We start from the raw sequence: 15,488 nt of genomic DNA on the forward strand, positions 1-15,488 counted from the left end.
CCATGTTAATTTAGTCTGTAAAAAATGTAAGTACTTTTGTTATCAGCGAAAAATTTGCAAAAAAACTGAAAAAGTCATTTTTTAACACAAAAACTTAATGTTTTACAAAAGCTAACCTTGCAATCAATGAGAACACCTGTAACCATGGTAACTGTACACTTTAAAGATGGAAACCAGCCTCAAAATACTTAAAAGACAATTGGCAGTTAAAATTAAAAGAAAATTTAGATGAATCCAATTTAAAACTAACTCATTTTGTGAAAAGAGAACAAAAATGTCTGGTTTTGTTAACTACAACTAGCAAGTATTAGATGAGTCCAACTTGTAAAACTTTTTCTTTATCAAAAGAGACAAAAATGTCTGGTTTTGTTGACTGATATTAGCAAATATCAGAGTCCAATTTGTATAACTGATATATTTTGTGTAAGGACTAATAGCCTACTTAAATTATATTAATGTGCCAAACTCAGCATACTTTGACGTACTTAGCAGAAACTACATTTGTATGAACAAGTAGAAAGATTTGTGATAAATTATCACACATCTAAATATTGTCCTTAATTTATAATTCTCCCTCACTGTCTAATCCAAACAAATTCCAAACCTCCATCACATTAAAATTAACTCAAATTGGCTGAAAGTGGAGCTCACGTGGAGCTGTTCTCTGCTGCGCACAAACCTTCACATTCATGCACACAGCAGCCGCTCATTGCACTGTAGCTGTGCGGCTCAGCAGCGGCAGCAGACAAACAGAGGGGGGCGAAGGACAGCGCGAGTTAGCACAGAGAGACACGCGCTCTCATCAGTGACGAGCTCACCGGCTGCGTGGACAGAGCTGTGGCGCAGGAGGAGGAGGAGGAGGAGGAGAGAGGTGCAACGGGAGGACATGCTGAAAACAGGAGCAAAAAACAGAGGAGGAAACCGCGAGAGAGCACGAGAGAGAGAGGGAGGGAGGAGAGATCACTGAAGGGAAAGAAGAAGTCATTCGGAGCAGGGAGAGGGAGCACGCTGGATGACAAGGACACAGAGGGAGGAAAGTGCACACGGACACGACGGAGAGAAGTGAGCGAGTGCGTGCGCAAAGTGGAGAAGAAGAAGAGGAAGAGGAGGAGGAGAGGAATCCTGACAGGAGGTCGAGCTTACGGGGCTTGACTGACACGAGAGCAAAGCGGAGGAGGAGGAGCGTGAGGGCAAGTTGATGGATTTGATTTGGGGAGAGTATTTTTAGAAGGAGGAGCGGAGACATGAGAGGAATATTGAGATTAGTGCTGCTTCCTTTGAGTTGGGGAGAAAACTAGGGATGAAGAGGAAGAGGGAGTAAAAGGAGGCAGAAAAAGGGAGAGAGATGCTGCGATCAGAGTGTGACAGAAGAGATTATCTCTGGTCTGGTTTCCCGCAGGAAACCGCTGTGAGAGTGTGTCCGTGTGTGCGCATGAGTGCCTCCTTCTCCATGTGAAAGTGTGCTGTAGCATGTTTCTCACTGTGACTGTGGCGCTCAGATGCAGGTCTACAAGATGATGGTTACCCGCAGGACTTAATAACATTGGTTCAAGGCAAATGAGACAAGGAGCAGACCGGTGACATCACGAAGAAGTCGTCAAAAGTGAGACCGCAAACAAATGCGCACAGGAGACTTTTGTAAATTCAATTAAAGCTCGTTCTTAATAGTGACAAGGAACTGATTGCCGTCTCTGGCTCCCGGACGCCTCCGCAAGCCTAAAAAACACACACACGTAACTCAGAGGAAGAGAAACCACAGCGCTGGAACAAGGCAAGCTCTCCTCTAACAGACTGCACCACACCAAGCAATCCCCTCCGCTGTCTTCTCATTATTTTAATTACCTTCCCTTCTTTCATTTGTTTTTTTTTTTTTTTTTTTTTGGTCCTCTCTGCTTAGCCCTTGGTATTTTGTATTCCATCCTCCTCTCCCCCTCTCCCTTCCCCTCCCTCTTCCTCTTGCCTCCCTCTCTGTCTCATCGTCTCTTGTTCACTGTCACACTAACTGCGGTGGATGCTGGAGTCACTCATGTAGAAGCCACCTTGCTTGGAGCACATTTGCCTAGCTGATTTCCCCCCTCCCTTTCTGAGTTGGATGATTGGAGCCACTCTCACATTGAGCAGACCAGGAGACATGACCAACAAGTTGCAGCTGCTGAGTTAATCAGAGCACCACTGGGAGAAGACGACTTCAAAACACACTGATTTCCTTGGGGGAACTAAGTCTGCTCATATATTTACAGCTAAGACTGCATGGGTCATTAGTATTTGTAAGTCCAAACGAATATCCAGGTGTGGATTACAGTAGTGGATTTATCCTGGAGCTACATGTGGGCCCCGGCCCCTGAGGCCTGGCTGGGAAATGAAGCCTTTCCCGCGGCTGTAGGAGCGCTGTGGGCAGCTATGGCCCTGGAGGGGCGCTGTCTCAGGCGGGGATCCCCGGCTATGATCAGAAAGGGTCGTCAACGGCGTCCCACAAAGCCAACTCTGGCTCGGGTCACTTCCACTCTGCTATCAAGGACACGCCTGCACGGCCTGAGGCATGTTTGCGTCCCTGGTGGCTCCATGGGCCGCAGGGCCTTCTGGCTACTGGCCCTGTGCACCTCCCTGGGGCTGCTGTTATCCTGGTCCTCCAACCGCCTACTGCACTGGCTCTCCTTCCCCACATACACACGAGTCCACACAGAGTGGGCCAAAGAACTGGCCTTCCCCGCAGTCACTATCTGCAACAACAACCCAATTCGCCTCTACAAGCTCACCAAGAGCGATCTGTACTTTGCCGGCCACTGGCTGGGCCTGCTGCTGGCCAACCGGACAGTGAGGCCAATGGTTCTGGACTTGCTTCAAGAGGACCGTCGGGCCTGGTTCAGGAAGCTGTCGGACTTCAGGCTCTTTCTGCCACCCAGAAACTTTGAGGGAACCAACCTGGAGTTTATGGACAGACTGAGCCACCAACTGGATGACATGCTCCTGTCGTGCAAATACAAAGGGGAACCCTGCGGCGCTCACAACTTCTCTTCAGTAAGTCCAATTTTCTGTTGGTTTTTTTTGAGAACTTGCCAATGCCAATTCTGTCACCATCAAAACTGTACTTTCATCTCTTTACGTGTTGTTTTTACTGTCAGGTATCTCGGTTTTAAACAACAGCTGCCATGTAAAAGTTGCAAATGTATTACATCATGCTGAAACAACGTATTGCTTTATTTCATTAGCATTTAGGTGGGTATTCTCTGGTGCCATACCTGCTTCAGTGGCTAAGTTAAAGGGCTGTAAAAACACTTGTAAAAACACAGTATACAAGCTGTCGTAACTTCCCGTTATAGCTGACTGTTAAAGCTTTCTCAGTCATCAGACAGCAAGATTAGCAAATGTGTGACTGCGCAGAGCATTTATCAAATCACCACCACAGCTCTCGTTAAATAAATGCTTGTGCAACAAAGATGACAAATGAACTGAACATTTGCAGAGTAAAAAAAATACTGAAAAATTTCATGAACCGTAGCCATGCTTATGTAGAAACATGGCTGAAAAGGGTTATGTGGCTAGGAATAGCTCCATGTACAAGCCCACCATATCAAAAAGTTTCTTTTACAGTACTGCCCCCCCCCCTCACATCTATTTTCTTTTCTGTGTGGGTGGTTGTGGGTTTGGGGATTTGTGTGCCCGCTCTTCCTTGTGCACTCCCTTGGCTTGATTGAAGCATGGCAGATGTTTTCTCTGCGGTAATGCAGAAGCTCAAACTGTCTTTGAAAGTTTTCTTTTAGTCATTTCATTTGTGTTCTTTTTTTTTTCTTTGTGCTGTGGCCTCAGAGTCAGGGACTGACTGAAGCTGAAATGAGACATGGCAGATAAATACCTGTGTGCAAACGTTGTGCAATGTGGCTGGTGTGCTGCTCGTTAAAAGTTCAGTGTTAGCTTTGCTACCATGAAGTTTGTTGCCCTTTTTTCACACCATTGTAATGGTCCAAACATATATTGTTAAAAAAAAAGATACTAATACTGGTACTGGTACCCTGATTCAAATGCTGCTTCGTGAACAATACTTTTAATTTTACAATACATTTTCAGCAAAAGAAATACATTGCATGTTATGGTAGGCTACAAATCTTTTGTTTTATTTATCAGCTCTTTAGTATTTCTAAACACTAAAGCAGTTTCATAACATAAAAATCTAAACCTTTCCTTAATATGGGTCTTGAGTTGTCTATTTCAACTCTTCAGATGTATGTTTCAGCATCTTGGCATTTTCCCACTCAAAGCAAAAAACAAAACAAAAACAACACACATATACCACAACTTGAGGTTGTCCTTTGACAGAACATCACCAGAGTTCCCACTTGAACTCACTGCACCTATTGCAGTAATGTTAACTTTAGTAAACAAGCATCTACGAATTCTGTGACTTGTGCTTGCTCAGTGTTACCTGCTAAAGTCCCAGTCATCACAGAGGCGTCCTCAGTAATCTTGGATGAGAGGGAATCTGGTGGTGGATCTTTTGAAGGAGGCACTGTAAGATCAGGTGGACTTGAATGCTGAATGGAAGATGCTCCATTCTTCTTGCAGTTAAACATGGAGCAGCTTTTTGCTCTTTAATTTATTCAGTGAACATCGAAGTGTTTCATCAAATTCATCATGTTGCCGGTCTTGGCATCAATATCTTTTTGCATGTATTGCAGCATGTGCTATTGGCAGTGGGCCTTTGGATGTAAGAGAACTGGATACAGTGGTGGAAATTGATCAATGGCACACGAAGCCAAAAAACATTCAACTGCCGCGCATTAAATGTACAGGATCAGCACTGTTTTAGCCGGCTGAGCAGACTACCTCTGGTTTAGTGCTCTGTTATCTTGAATGGGGATAAAATTATTTAATTGTATGTCTCTTCTTAACTTTCAAAATCTAAGCATACCAAATAAATGGAATTCTGGTCGTGAAACAAGTCCAACGTTTGTGGGGAGTTGTGGCACTCAAAAACATGTAGTCACTGATAAACAGAAATCTCTTTTTTGCCACTCTGTCTTTGGGTAAAAGTCTTTTATGGCCATATGGCATCAAATGACTGATGTAATTGCATTGTTAGGCCACTATGAAAAATTTCTTCAAAGTCTGGCACATTTCCTGGAGGCCAGATCGAGCCTGATAAAATGGGGCCACACTTTTTGATCTCTTCTTTTTACACCTTTTTGATGTCAAGCCATTCAAAACAGCAATGCAAAGACGAGCTCTTTCTCTGGGTGCCACACTGTGTTTTTCCTGCATGATTCTACCACCAGCATGATCTGATCTTGGTACAAGCATGCAAGGCATTTATCAATAGTCGGTAGTATTGAAGAAATTTGGTCTGTGTCTTTCAGTATCGAAGTTTGTTTTTTTTAATCACTAATCAAGCTATTCGTAAAACCCCACATTTTATACAATTTATAGCTATAATTATTTAGCAATTGGCATGAATTTTACTTGCATTGTTAATTGTTGCATTCATTGTTTTAGGTTGTGTCTGCCTTTCTTGCAATTGATTCGAATTACTGACCCACACACAGGAGATTAAGACGAAACAAAGCACCAGTGTAATGGGTGTAATGAGGGCAAGCAGGCCTTATATGCAGTCAGATACTTGAACCCCACCAATTTTACACATCAAAGTCAGTTTACAGGTGTTCAGAAGTACTGCTGCATATGTGAAAAAGTTGTATCAAGCCATATTTAGCAACACGGGGAGCTGCACAAAGTCTGATAAACTCCCTCAAGCGATATCATTTGACTCAGCGTAGTTTGAGGTTTGAAGAACACAAGTTTGATAGCGAAAAACAAAATGAAGTGCGCATTTAGAAAGAAGTGAGCTTATCAGACCTCTGTAGCCCGCTCTTTATCTCCGCTTAAGAGCAGAAACTTGAGGCCACATTGGCGGCAAACTGTCAGAGGTCGAAGTTGAAGATTGAAGTCCATTGTAATCACTCACAATAGTTTTATTCACAACCTCCTAATGGAAAATGCACTGAAATTGTAACTTATATGATATGTGACAAATGATTTATTTATTGTTTCCTGTGACCTTCTCTTTTTTGTTTGCGTCACTGCATTGAATTGCAAAGACCATTATATAGCATTTGAAGAAACACTCGTCAAGTATATCATTTAGGTTCCAAAATACTGAAAAGGCTGGCAATTGCCTTATGAAAGCTGCATAATTACAATCAGCACACATGCACAAAAGCACTTAATTTCTCTCACTAAAACATATTAAATCGCAGTCTCATGTTTTTATTTATTTATTTAGACTTTTACAGGCTAATCAGGCTGATCAGCGGTTGTTGTGGGTACATGTTGTGATCCAACTGAGTGATTTTCATCAGTTTTTTCCAGCTCGGGTTGGCGGTGCTGCCCTTCTCGTCCACTTTATTCTGTGTTCGCCCTCTGTCAGAAATGGGACATGGTGCATCAACCCACTGCCTTACAAATGAAGTGCTTAATCAAAAACCTTACCCTCAAGTAAGTATCCATTAACCATGTTGTGAAGCAACATTCATTTTAGTGCAGAGAGACATTTTCCTTCTTTACTGAATTAGATGTCGGTGCAGTGTTGGAAAGGTTATGTAGGTCTGTTGATGTGCCTGCTTTGTTGCCTCACTGTTCTCAGGTCAGGTTTTATGTCAAGGTAATGCACTCACGGGTGTGGATTTACCATTACAATGAGTGCTACCATTGTGGAGCTTTTGAATGTGAAATGGATTGAGCATGTGAGCTGTTCATGTGGTTTTTAGAGTAGTAGCACTTTGCCCAAGCTAAATGATTTTCTGGCATTTAATGTGTCTGCACATTGTGTAAGAATGGATCAAGCTGATGATAATGGAGGGAAAATTGTCCCTTGAGAACTATTGTGCACATTTTAGTCCAATCTGTACAGTCTCTTGTAAATATCAGTCAACCAGGTAGGGTGAGACATTGAAGGACAAGGTTGCTGTCGCAGCAGCCCTGTTACAAACACATCAGCCCATTAGTCTTCTTCAAGGCAGGTATTTCACGACATTATGCCACCTCGCTGTTTTTTCTAAAAGGTTCGATCGCCGAATGGGAGAAAAGTTTTTTTTTAAGCCAGCATTCGAGGCAGTAACAGCGTCAAAACGATATGTGTATAAATGGGAAAGCCGGCAGGACGGGATCATGGGTGGCATGGGTGTGATGTTTTGACTCTGTGTTATGTGTGCAACCCACTGCAAGAGATTTAAAAAGTTGCAGTTAGCACCTAACTCAAAGAAGAACAGCAAATGAAAATGTCCGCAGAATGAATGGTTAAGTTTCACTTTCAGTGCGCCTGATGTTCTGCTGCACTGCCTCTGCCCTAAGTGCGCAATAAATAACCCAGTGGTATATATATATATATATTTCAGCAGTGTTTCTAATTACCAGTCCAGTTCTAAAAAACTATTTGTGGCGGCAGATGATTTAGCAGTGGGGGCCCAGCACAAATACATAAATATGTGGGAAACCCTGGTTATTGTTTAGTAATCATACTACAGGCTGATGTTGTGGATCTATACATCACGCCTGTCATGCCTGTTTTGCTTCTGTGATGCTGGTATGCTATATAAAATCAAACATTTTAGTGTGTTATGATGCTGCTGTTGTATAGTTCTGTGTAAAAAAGGCGGCTTAAAGAAGGGACTTTGTAGCAGCACTATCGCGTGATCTCTATGCAAAATGGCTATTGCCACTGTACTGTGCCACGGTCTACCTTATGTTGACCCCAAACTCACTGACTCCAGTAATAACATGTATAAGAATATACAAATTTACAGTATTACCAAATTATGTTTCTGTAGTAGTAATATTGTGGTAGTTATATATGTTGTACATTCTCAGCTTTACTTTGCAGATCAGAGACGCCTCAGTCCTGCCTGCTTCCTCATCTTGTTCTACTTCATAGGGGGCCTCATGCCGGTAACAGGCCCTCAGTGGTTTTGCTAATCTCATTAGCCTGCTGCTGCAAGTCAGCAAAGGCTCCCCGAGGCCTATTCATTATCACTGCATTTACAGCACTGTCACTCTAAGACCAGAAAGGATGCAACAACCAGATGAAACCAACCAAATGTACACATGTACATACACTAGTGAGTAAATAAACAGGACATGGCTTGTTTTGTGTGTGTACAAACTCGTACGCCTGCAAATTCGCAGGATTGTCTTGGAGATTCAGTGAGAAATCCACTTTTGATAGAGGCTGGTTATTAAAGGATTAAGAGTACAGAGGATGCTTTGAACTGCCAAGCAGCGGGTGGTGTGAGGGGAGGAGAAAGGTAGAGCTAGAGGTTGGGAGTGAAAGATGATATAGAGAAAAAGTATGTGGTTGTGAATACCAATGTATCCCATAATTCTGGCCAACCTCATGCAGCGGCAGGAATCCATGTGCTGAATCTACTGTATCATAGTGAATGTGAACTACTGTAGCAGAAGGCTGGCTAATCAATAAATCTATTAGCTTCAAAATGTAGTTTATGGTGGTCTGTTTTGCTCCCGCATCTCCAATACTGATACACTCTCAGCCACTCCACAGCTTGTCCCGATCTAACAGTGGGGGATAACGGAGGTGGAGTGAGGTGGCAAAGGCCAGGTAAACTGCTTCAACCATTCATATAAAATATAAGTGATACCTTATCTCACCATAGCTACTGTGAGACAGATACACATCTCCTTCTCTTAAGGCTCCATCCAGGTTTAGATAACTGTGCCTGCAATGACAAATTAAACAGTGCTCAGAGTTGGAGAGCAGCATCTAATCACACTCTAGGCAGGATGTGAAAAAATGTGATTCTCTTTGCCTGGCCACTGTAATGTATCAACTCTATCTCCAAAGAAATCTCATAACTGCAGGGCCAATGCAATTCTGCGCTACACTCTCAAAGTGTTTGGCTTGAACAAGTTTGCTCATGTGTGTTTTTGAATTGTGAATTATAGGTGGACAGTACTGTGTGTCAGATTTAGAGTTATTAATGTTTGGGCTTTTTATTAAAGCAGCTGTAGTCGTTTGTTTTATATTAAAGAATGGATCAAATGTGAAAGGAATCGCTTGCAGTGAGCCAACAGAGAATAATCGTCTATTACAGTTCCCCATTGCTCTGTGAAGTTTTTTTACTGTCTTTCAGCTCATTGTTTTGGTGTTATGGTGTACAAATTTACTGTTTTGGTTTACTTTCGTCAACCCTAAAGCCTTGAAAACCCACTGTTTGCTTTCGGCAAACAAATGGTGAAGCATTTAGTAGCTGTCGGGAGTGAAAAGGATGTAGAAGGTGCATTCAAAAGGAACCCAGGGACATGACTCCACACAAACTCTAGTGTTGCTCTGTGTCTGCTGGATGTGTTAATACAGAACTTGGCATACTGAAAACACATCAAATTAAAAAGCGATAATTACATCCCAGTTGTGTTCACAGCTCGTCTCTGTTGCTCGCAGATTGCCAAAGTTCAGCTCTTGCAGGTTTATATTCTTCTGTTCAGGTAGTTATGTATTCATAGTTTGACACTTGCCTGAAAAAGTTTAGCAGATACAAAAGTAAACTCAAGGTACTGACAAGAAAGAGTGTATGTTACAGTGAAAACAGACAAACATTTCAACTTTCCTCCCACAGCGTTTCAAAGTCTCGTTGGCACCACGGTTGGAAAGAAAACCAGATAGATTTACGTTTTCTCCAGAGCCTAGAGACTACAACAGATTATTACACCGTCCACTCTTACTGCTACTGGCAATAGTTCTGTAAAAAACTTGCAGTAGTGTTTACAGTACATGAATTTATTGTGGCGACCCCTCACAATATCAGTATTGGACTGTCACGTATTGATTTTCTATTTTAAAATCTGTTAAATCTCTTTCACACGGCGTCCGGTGGCTTAGTGGATGAAGCAGGCGCCCCATGAATAATGGCACTGTCCCTGCTGCAGCCACCATGGGTTCGAGTCCAGCTCGCGGCCCTTTGCTGCATGTCATCCCTTCTCTCTCCCCCTTTCACACTGTTGATCTGTCCTATCTAATAAAAGCAAAAATGCCCAAAAAAATCTTTTAAAAAAATCTCTTTTCACTGAAGAGCTGCATGCAGCACATTGATTCACTCAACCTCTACTTGACCCGCTCTCAGTGTCTGTTTACAGACCACAAAAGAGACAAGATTTAGCTGGCTAGCACACCCTGCAAGCCCTCCGTCTCATTCACTGCCGCTAAGGAGGCTTTTTGCTGGGTGGAGAGTGGATGGAAGCACGGGGGATGGACCTTCAGCAGCTGCAACTTGAATTCAGCGCAAACCCCCGTGCTGGGGATCAAAGCAAGCTGTTAGGAAGTGGCGCTGCTGGGTCTATCCTTTGTAACAGCAGCAACAGAAAGTTTGCTGATGTGGCATGGATCAGAGCCCCAGCACTGGGTCCTGTGCTGGCTGGAGTCAAATTGCCACAGTGCTAATTGAAGGTCCGCTCCTCTTTGGTAATTGGGGATAGCTATTGATAGCTACTGATGGCTACTGATAGCCACCAATAGCTCCTTTAGGCCATTAATTAGGCCTCTTTTTCCCAGATCGTACCTAGTGGCAGACAGAATTGCACAGTGAAAGCAAGGCTTATAGGGAACCAGTCTAAACATGGTGTCATTATTCTATAGCCCTTACATTGTGAAATCAACATTTATTTCACAATGATAAGTTAAGGCAACAAATGTGTCTATTTCTACCTTAAGAAACAAATCTTTTGTTCTACTGTTGAATTTGCAATCATTAAACCTTGTGTTTGTATTTACCTAATCCTTCAAGCAATAATTTCAGTTTAGCTTAATTTCCATTTTATTTATTTTTTCCTTTGTATTACTCACCCTTTTCTTGTTGTGTTTTAGCAATACCCTGCTCAGCTATGCACATGACACTTCCAACAGCCTTTTATTGATATGCTGGGTTAACTTACATCGTCTAACTTACATATTGGTGGTCTTTTGACAGAGAACCCTGTTATATGTAAAGGAAGCTTTGCAGCTCAACTTTACAAAAGTCAACTGATTAAACATTGCCGCTGTCTGCTCTATAGGATGTGTTTACGGAATATGTTTCACAGCTGAAAAAGGAAGGGTTATGGTATATCATAGATTGTTCCCTGCGTTGTTCAGTCAGCAAACACATCTCATTGACTTATTTTCAGCTACACTTCCTGCTTTGATTCTGTAGCTATTTATTTTATTGTTAACGCTTTTGAAAGATCGGCACCACCTTTTGACTCCCCCCTTCTCACTTTCCATGTCAACCATATGAAAGCAATGGGGAGTTGGATCGAGGCTTTTTTGCAGAGAGCTCCATGAAGCCCCTCACAAAGCCTGGTCAATCACCACTGAGCCTGGAAGGGCTGCTGATTGAGTTTTAAGCACATGCAGGTAATAATGCAGGTCTCTCCCCCTCTGGTTTGTCATTGACCTTTTCAGTAGGATTCTGTAAAGCAAGACCATAAGCTATTGATCTGGCTTAGAATAAACAAGACTGGGAGTCAGCTGGAAGCTGCAGCTCCAACCACAGCAATCTTATTAACACAGGTGGCCCTATGCTTACTACGCTCTACACCCAATCCAATTTCCCTCTTCAGAACAAATGGCTGAAGTGGTTTCATGAGCTCCTACTTCCAGCTTATATTAAAAACCACAGCAATACAGTATCTTAGTATGAATGACCATGGAGCCGGTTATTGATATGCCACAGCTACTGGATGCAGCCAGCATCCAGTCGCTATTTGACAGCAAGCCATAGCCCATAGCGAACAGTCACCTTAAACTCCCAGTGTAAAGCAAGACTTGAATGCAGATGGAAAGATTATACATGGTTAGTATTCATAAAGTCATGTCGATGCATAAACCACAGGACTTGTAAAAGGTTAGTGTTTGAAATAGAAAGCTAATGGATGCTGCTCTCCGCCATGAATACAATTAGCTGAGGTGGGATAAGGGACGTGCATAAGTTACAGCAGATGAGCTTCACATGCTCTGTGTGTGTGTAATGTAAAGAAAACACATGAATGTGTTGTTGAGTGTTTTTCACAAGACATAAGTGATAGCAGCTGACAGAGATGGTGTTTGCAGTATTTGAAAAGCATGTGCGTACGGTTTACTTGACCCCAAGTCTCACCATTCACTGTTTTCCCTAGCGGCTCATCTCCGTCACACACAAACACATCCTGTACTTCAGATAAGCATACTACTACGCCTACGATTCAAATCTATATCCACACTCGTCGACCTTTGGGCAACTTACACCCACCCACAGTATTGTTTCTGCATTCTGTATGTGTGTGTTTGTATGTGAATTGGGGGCATCTATGTAAATGATAATGGACATAATATAAGAAACAACCCATACAATACAACAATAATACATTCTCAAAAATTACCCATGAGTTGCGTCAAAAAATGTCTGACACAATGTTAACCAAAAATTGGAATGTGTTTAAAATATTTCCTTGTAAGCTTCTTTAACTTGCTCACCACCCACACTAAAAAAAAATCATTATAACTTAAATTAAATAAACTCATTAACTGTAATCAGTTAGTCAGCTTTAAGACAGGATAACTTTTAAGTGTCTAATTTATCATATTCAGAATCATTCCAGGGCTTATTATGAGTTCAGTTGTAACTAAAAAAAATACTGAGTTGATTACATTTCCAACTCTTTACATAGTTCGTGATAATAAAGAAGTAGTTCACTGCTTGAGAAATAGTCTTTTTAGTTTAATAGTCTCTTTTGACAAGCACATGAAAAGGACTGTGGCATTTGCTTTTACTCAAGAGGTAGAAAACCTACAACTACCAGAATGCACTGTGCAGCACTAGACGAATAAACACTGCTGCTGGTGGATAATGTAATGCTTGTTTGTTTTGAGACAAGTAACAATATAGCTGCTGGTTAACAAAAAACCCACATTACTGTTAAACTGTAAGCTAAAAATTATTCTGAAAATGTTTTAGGTGATTAATAGGCAGCGCAGTAACAAAATCTTTGTTTATATTTGATCGGTACTGCTTAGGTTTACCGTTTGATCTCAGTTTCTTTCGCTCCTATCATTACAATACAGGAAGCAGTATTTCACCCACTTCCTATTCACAAATTGTCGTTTTACAGCTAAACTGCTGTTCACTAAAATATGTTTCTAAATGCATTTTAGGCAAGAAAGAGGTATGATAGTAACAGAATACTGGTTCATATTTGATTAGCTCTGCTTAGTTGTACAGTTTGATCGGACTTTGGTCTGAGTGTGAGGGGGAGAGAGAGGGGTGTGAGTCTCTCAATCTGCTTCTTTACTCTTTGTGTTTTTTGGTTGCGGGCAAAAGAAAATGTAAAAGTACCATCTGTAGTTCTAACAACATCCAAAGAGCCAGCAAAAATCAAATGAGCAGGAAGTTCTGGGCACTGTTCAGATGTTCATTTACACATACTGCCCACATTGTCACAATACAAAACTACTTGAAAGTCAGTCAGCAAAGTGTCCCTTTAGAAACATTGTTAACTTGAGAGCTTCACATTATCAAGACAGTTGAATAATAACAGAGTTGTTTTAGGATTAAGTTACTCTGCAATGACAAGATAACTCCATATATTAAAGTTGGGTTTAATTTCATTAAACAATGTTTTTTTGCTGCTGTTGGGCGGCTATATTTATTTGCTTATCAGGCAGTTGGCAAGTGCCAAGTCAGATATGTTGGATGTGTTTCAGAAAAAATCGAAAGCATGTCTTTTATTATTTTGAATGCTCAAGTGAGAATCTTGTGATCACGATGATTTCAGAATGCAGCGAAAGATTCTTCTCTTTTTCTAATTTGAGGAAAAGTATCCCATCGAAAAATTTTAAACGTGTCTAAGATGAGTTACTTTGCCCTAAACATGATGAAGATAAAGTAGATTTTCACTTCAACAATGGTGCCTTTCTTTATATGGCACTTCATTCGCAGGTGTAATGTTGATGGATGAGTACCGGTGCTGATGTGAGGATGTAATGATAAGGCAGATCTGAGAATGCAAGGTCATACTTAAGAGTGCTATGTTAAAAAGAATTTGAACCAAAACAAATCCCACAGAACTTTTTATTGAGTGTCAGCATAGGTACCTTTTTTATGGGCGCAAGTGACTCGTGTTTATGCTGAAACATCTTAATGTTTTTCTCACAGTTATTACAGCCTTGTTTATTCCAGCATGGATCAACAAAACATTGATACATGAATGGATAATGGTGTACACTTGAACTGTTCTGTCAGAAAATTGGATGATGTCCAACCATGTTTATGACCTTTTGCTTTTGTTAAAACTGTTTGAAATGTTCTTGAAAGGCCTTAAATAGCCCATGTGTGTTATGCACTGCACCTGCACATAAACAACTTGTTAGTGCTTAACGGAAAGTACAGGGACAGGGAACAGGGCTGGCTGCATCCACGGGACTTGTTTGGCAGATCAATCACAAGCAGGCGCGGCGCTGGCGCTAATATGAGCTGCCCAGCATGTGAAACTGGCTCTGTCTGGCTCTCCTCATAGGTATCCCTTATCATATAACCAAGCAGCAATTAGCCCACAGTTATAAACACACAAACACACACATAAGAGTGTGCAATAAGAGGGTCAAGAAAATGATGTTGCTAACTTCTGAGTGTACATGATGTCTTACTCACCGGAGCTCCAGTGGCAGTGTAAACTTCACACTTCTTCTCTTGCTTTTTTTCAGGTAATTGCACTTAATCTGCAGTCTTGTATAAAAGCTTAGTTGCCAGAGTATTAAGAGGCACATGTACAGGATTTCATGTGGCATAGGCAAAAGTTATATTTTATTTTCTAAGGCACTGGCAACAGGCCAAGAACAGATCTCTTATTCATTACGTCCCACACACGTTCTGGACTTTTGTTTTCACACTGTATGTGAGATTATCAGGGTATTACAGTCCCCTGCGGCTATTAGAGCCCACATGGCGTATGACCATTTTAGTCCGCATGCTGTCGACCTTCCCAGGGCTGCTTCTCTCTTCTCTCGGGCGTTATGTGCTGCGTAGGTTGAAGTCTGCCGGGATAAGGCCAGCTCTGAGGATGTTCAGGTCAAACTGCAGCTCAGCATCAGGAGACACAAATTCCCATGCTCGGGGCGAAAACTGCAGATTCAGCCATGTTATAGATATTAGCCATGCCGTTTGAGTCTCACCTAGCCGCGTCCTCCTTATCACATTTGGCTCTGTAATATGCATTACTGACAAGCATTACAGCAGCATCTGATTTGATCAAAGACTGGTGGATCATAATGGGGCCTGTGTCAGCCACATCAGCTACAGTATGTGCAGCAGAATGAAACAGCCATTTCATCTTATTATTCTTGCTTTTATCAGATTTTTGCATACAATGCTGCTACTACACCCAGAAAATGTGCCTGCTGGCAGAATTTTTATGGTTTCTGGTGCTATCTGTTGAAAACAGATAGTTCCTCTACGCACCACTAGTTTTCTTTCCAA

General features: G+C 41.7%; 1 protein-coding gene across 1 annotated transcript in view; it reads left to right on the forward strand.

Moving 5' to 3' along the window:
• The first annotated feature begins 775 nt into the window (after positions 1-775).
• Positions 776-15,488, forward strand: part of asic2 (acid sensing ion channel subunit 2) — a 144,149-nt gene continuing 129,436 nt past the window's right edge. Inside the window, exon 1 of the mRNA XM_088091153.1 lies at positions 776-3,018. Within this exon, the coding sequence (XP_087947279.1) occupies positions 2,326-3,018 (693 nt within the window). The 5' untranslated portion in view covers positions 776-2,325. The remainder of the gene's footprint in view (positions 3,019-15,488) is intronic.

This window comes from Plectropomus leopardus, chromosome 18 (genome assembly GCF_026936395.1).
Source record: "Plectropomus leopardus strain MGB_pleo_1.0 chromosome 18, ASM2693639v1, whole genome shotgun sequence".
In the NCBI taxonomy this organism is placed as follows: domain Eukaryota; kingdom Metazoa; phylum Chordata; class Actinopteri; order Perciformes; family Serranidae; genus Plectropomus; species Plectropomus leopardus.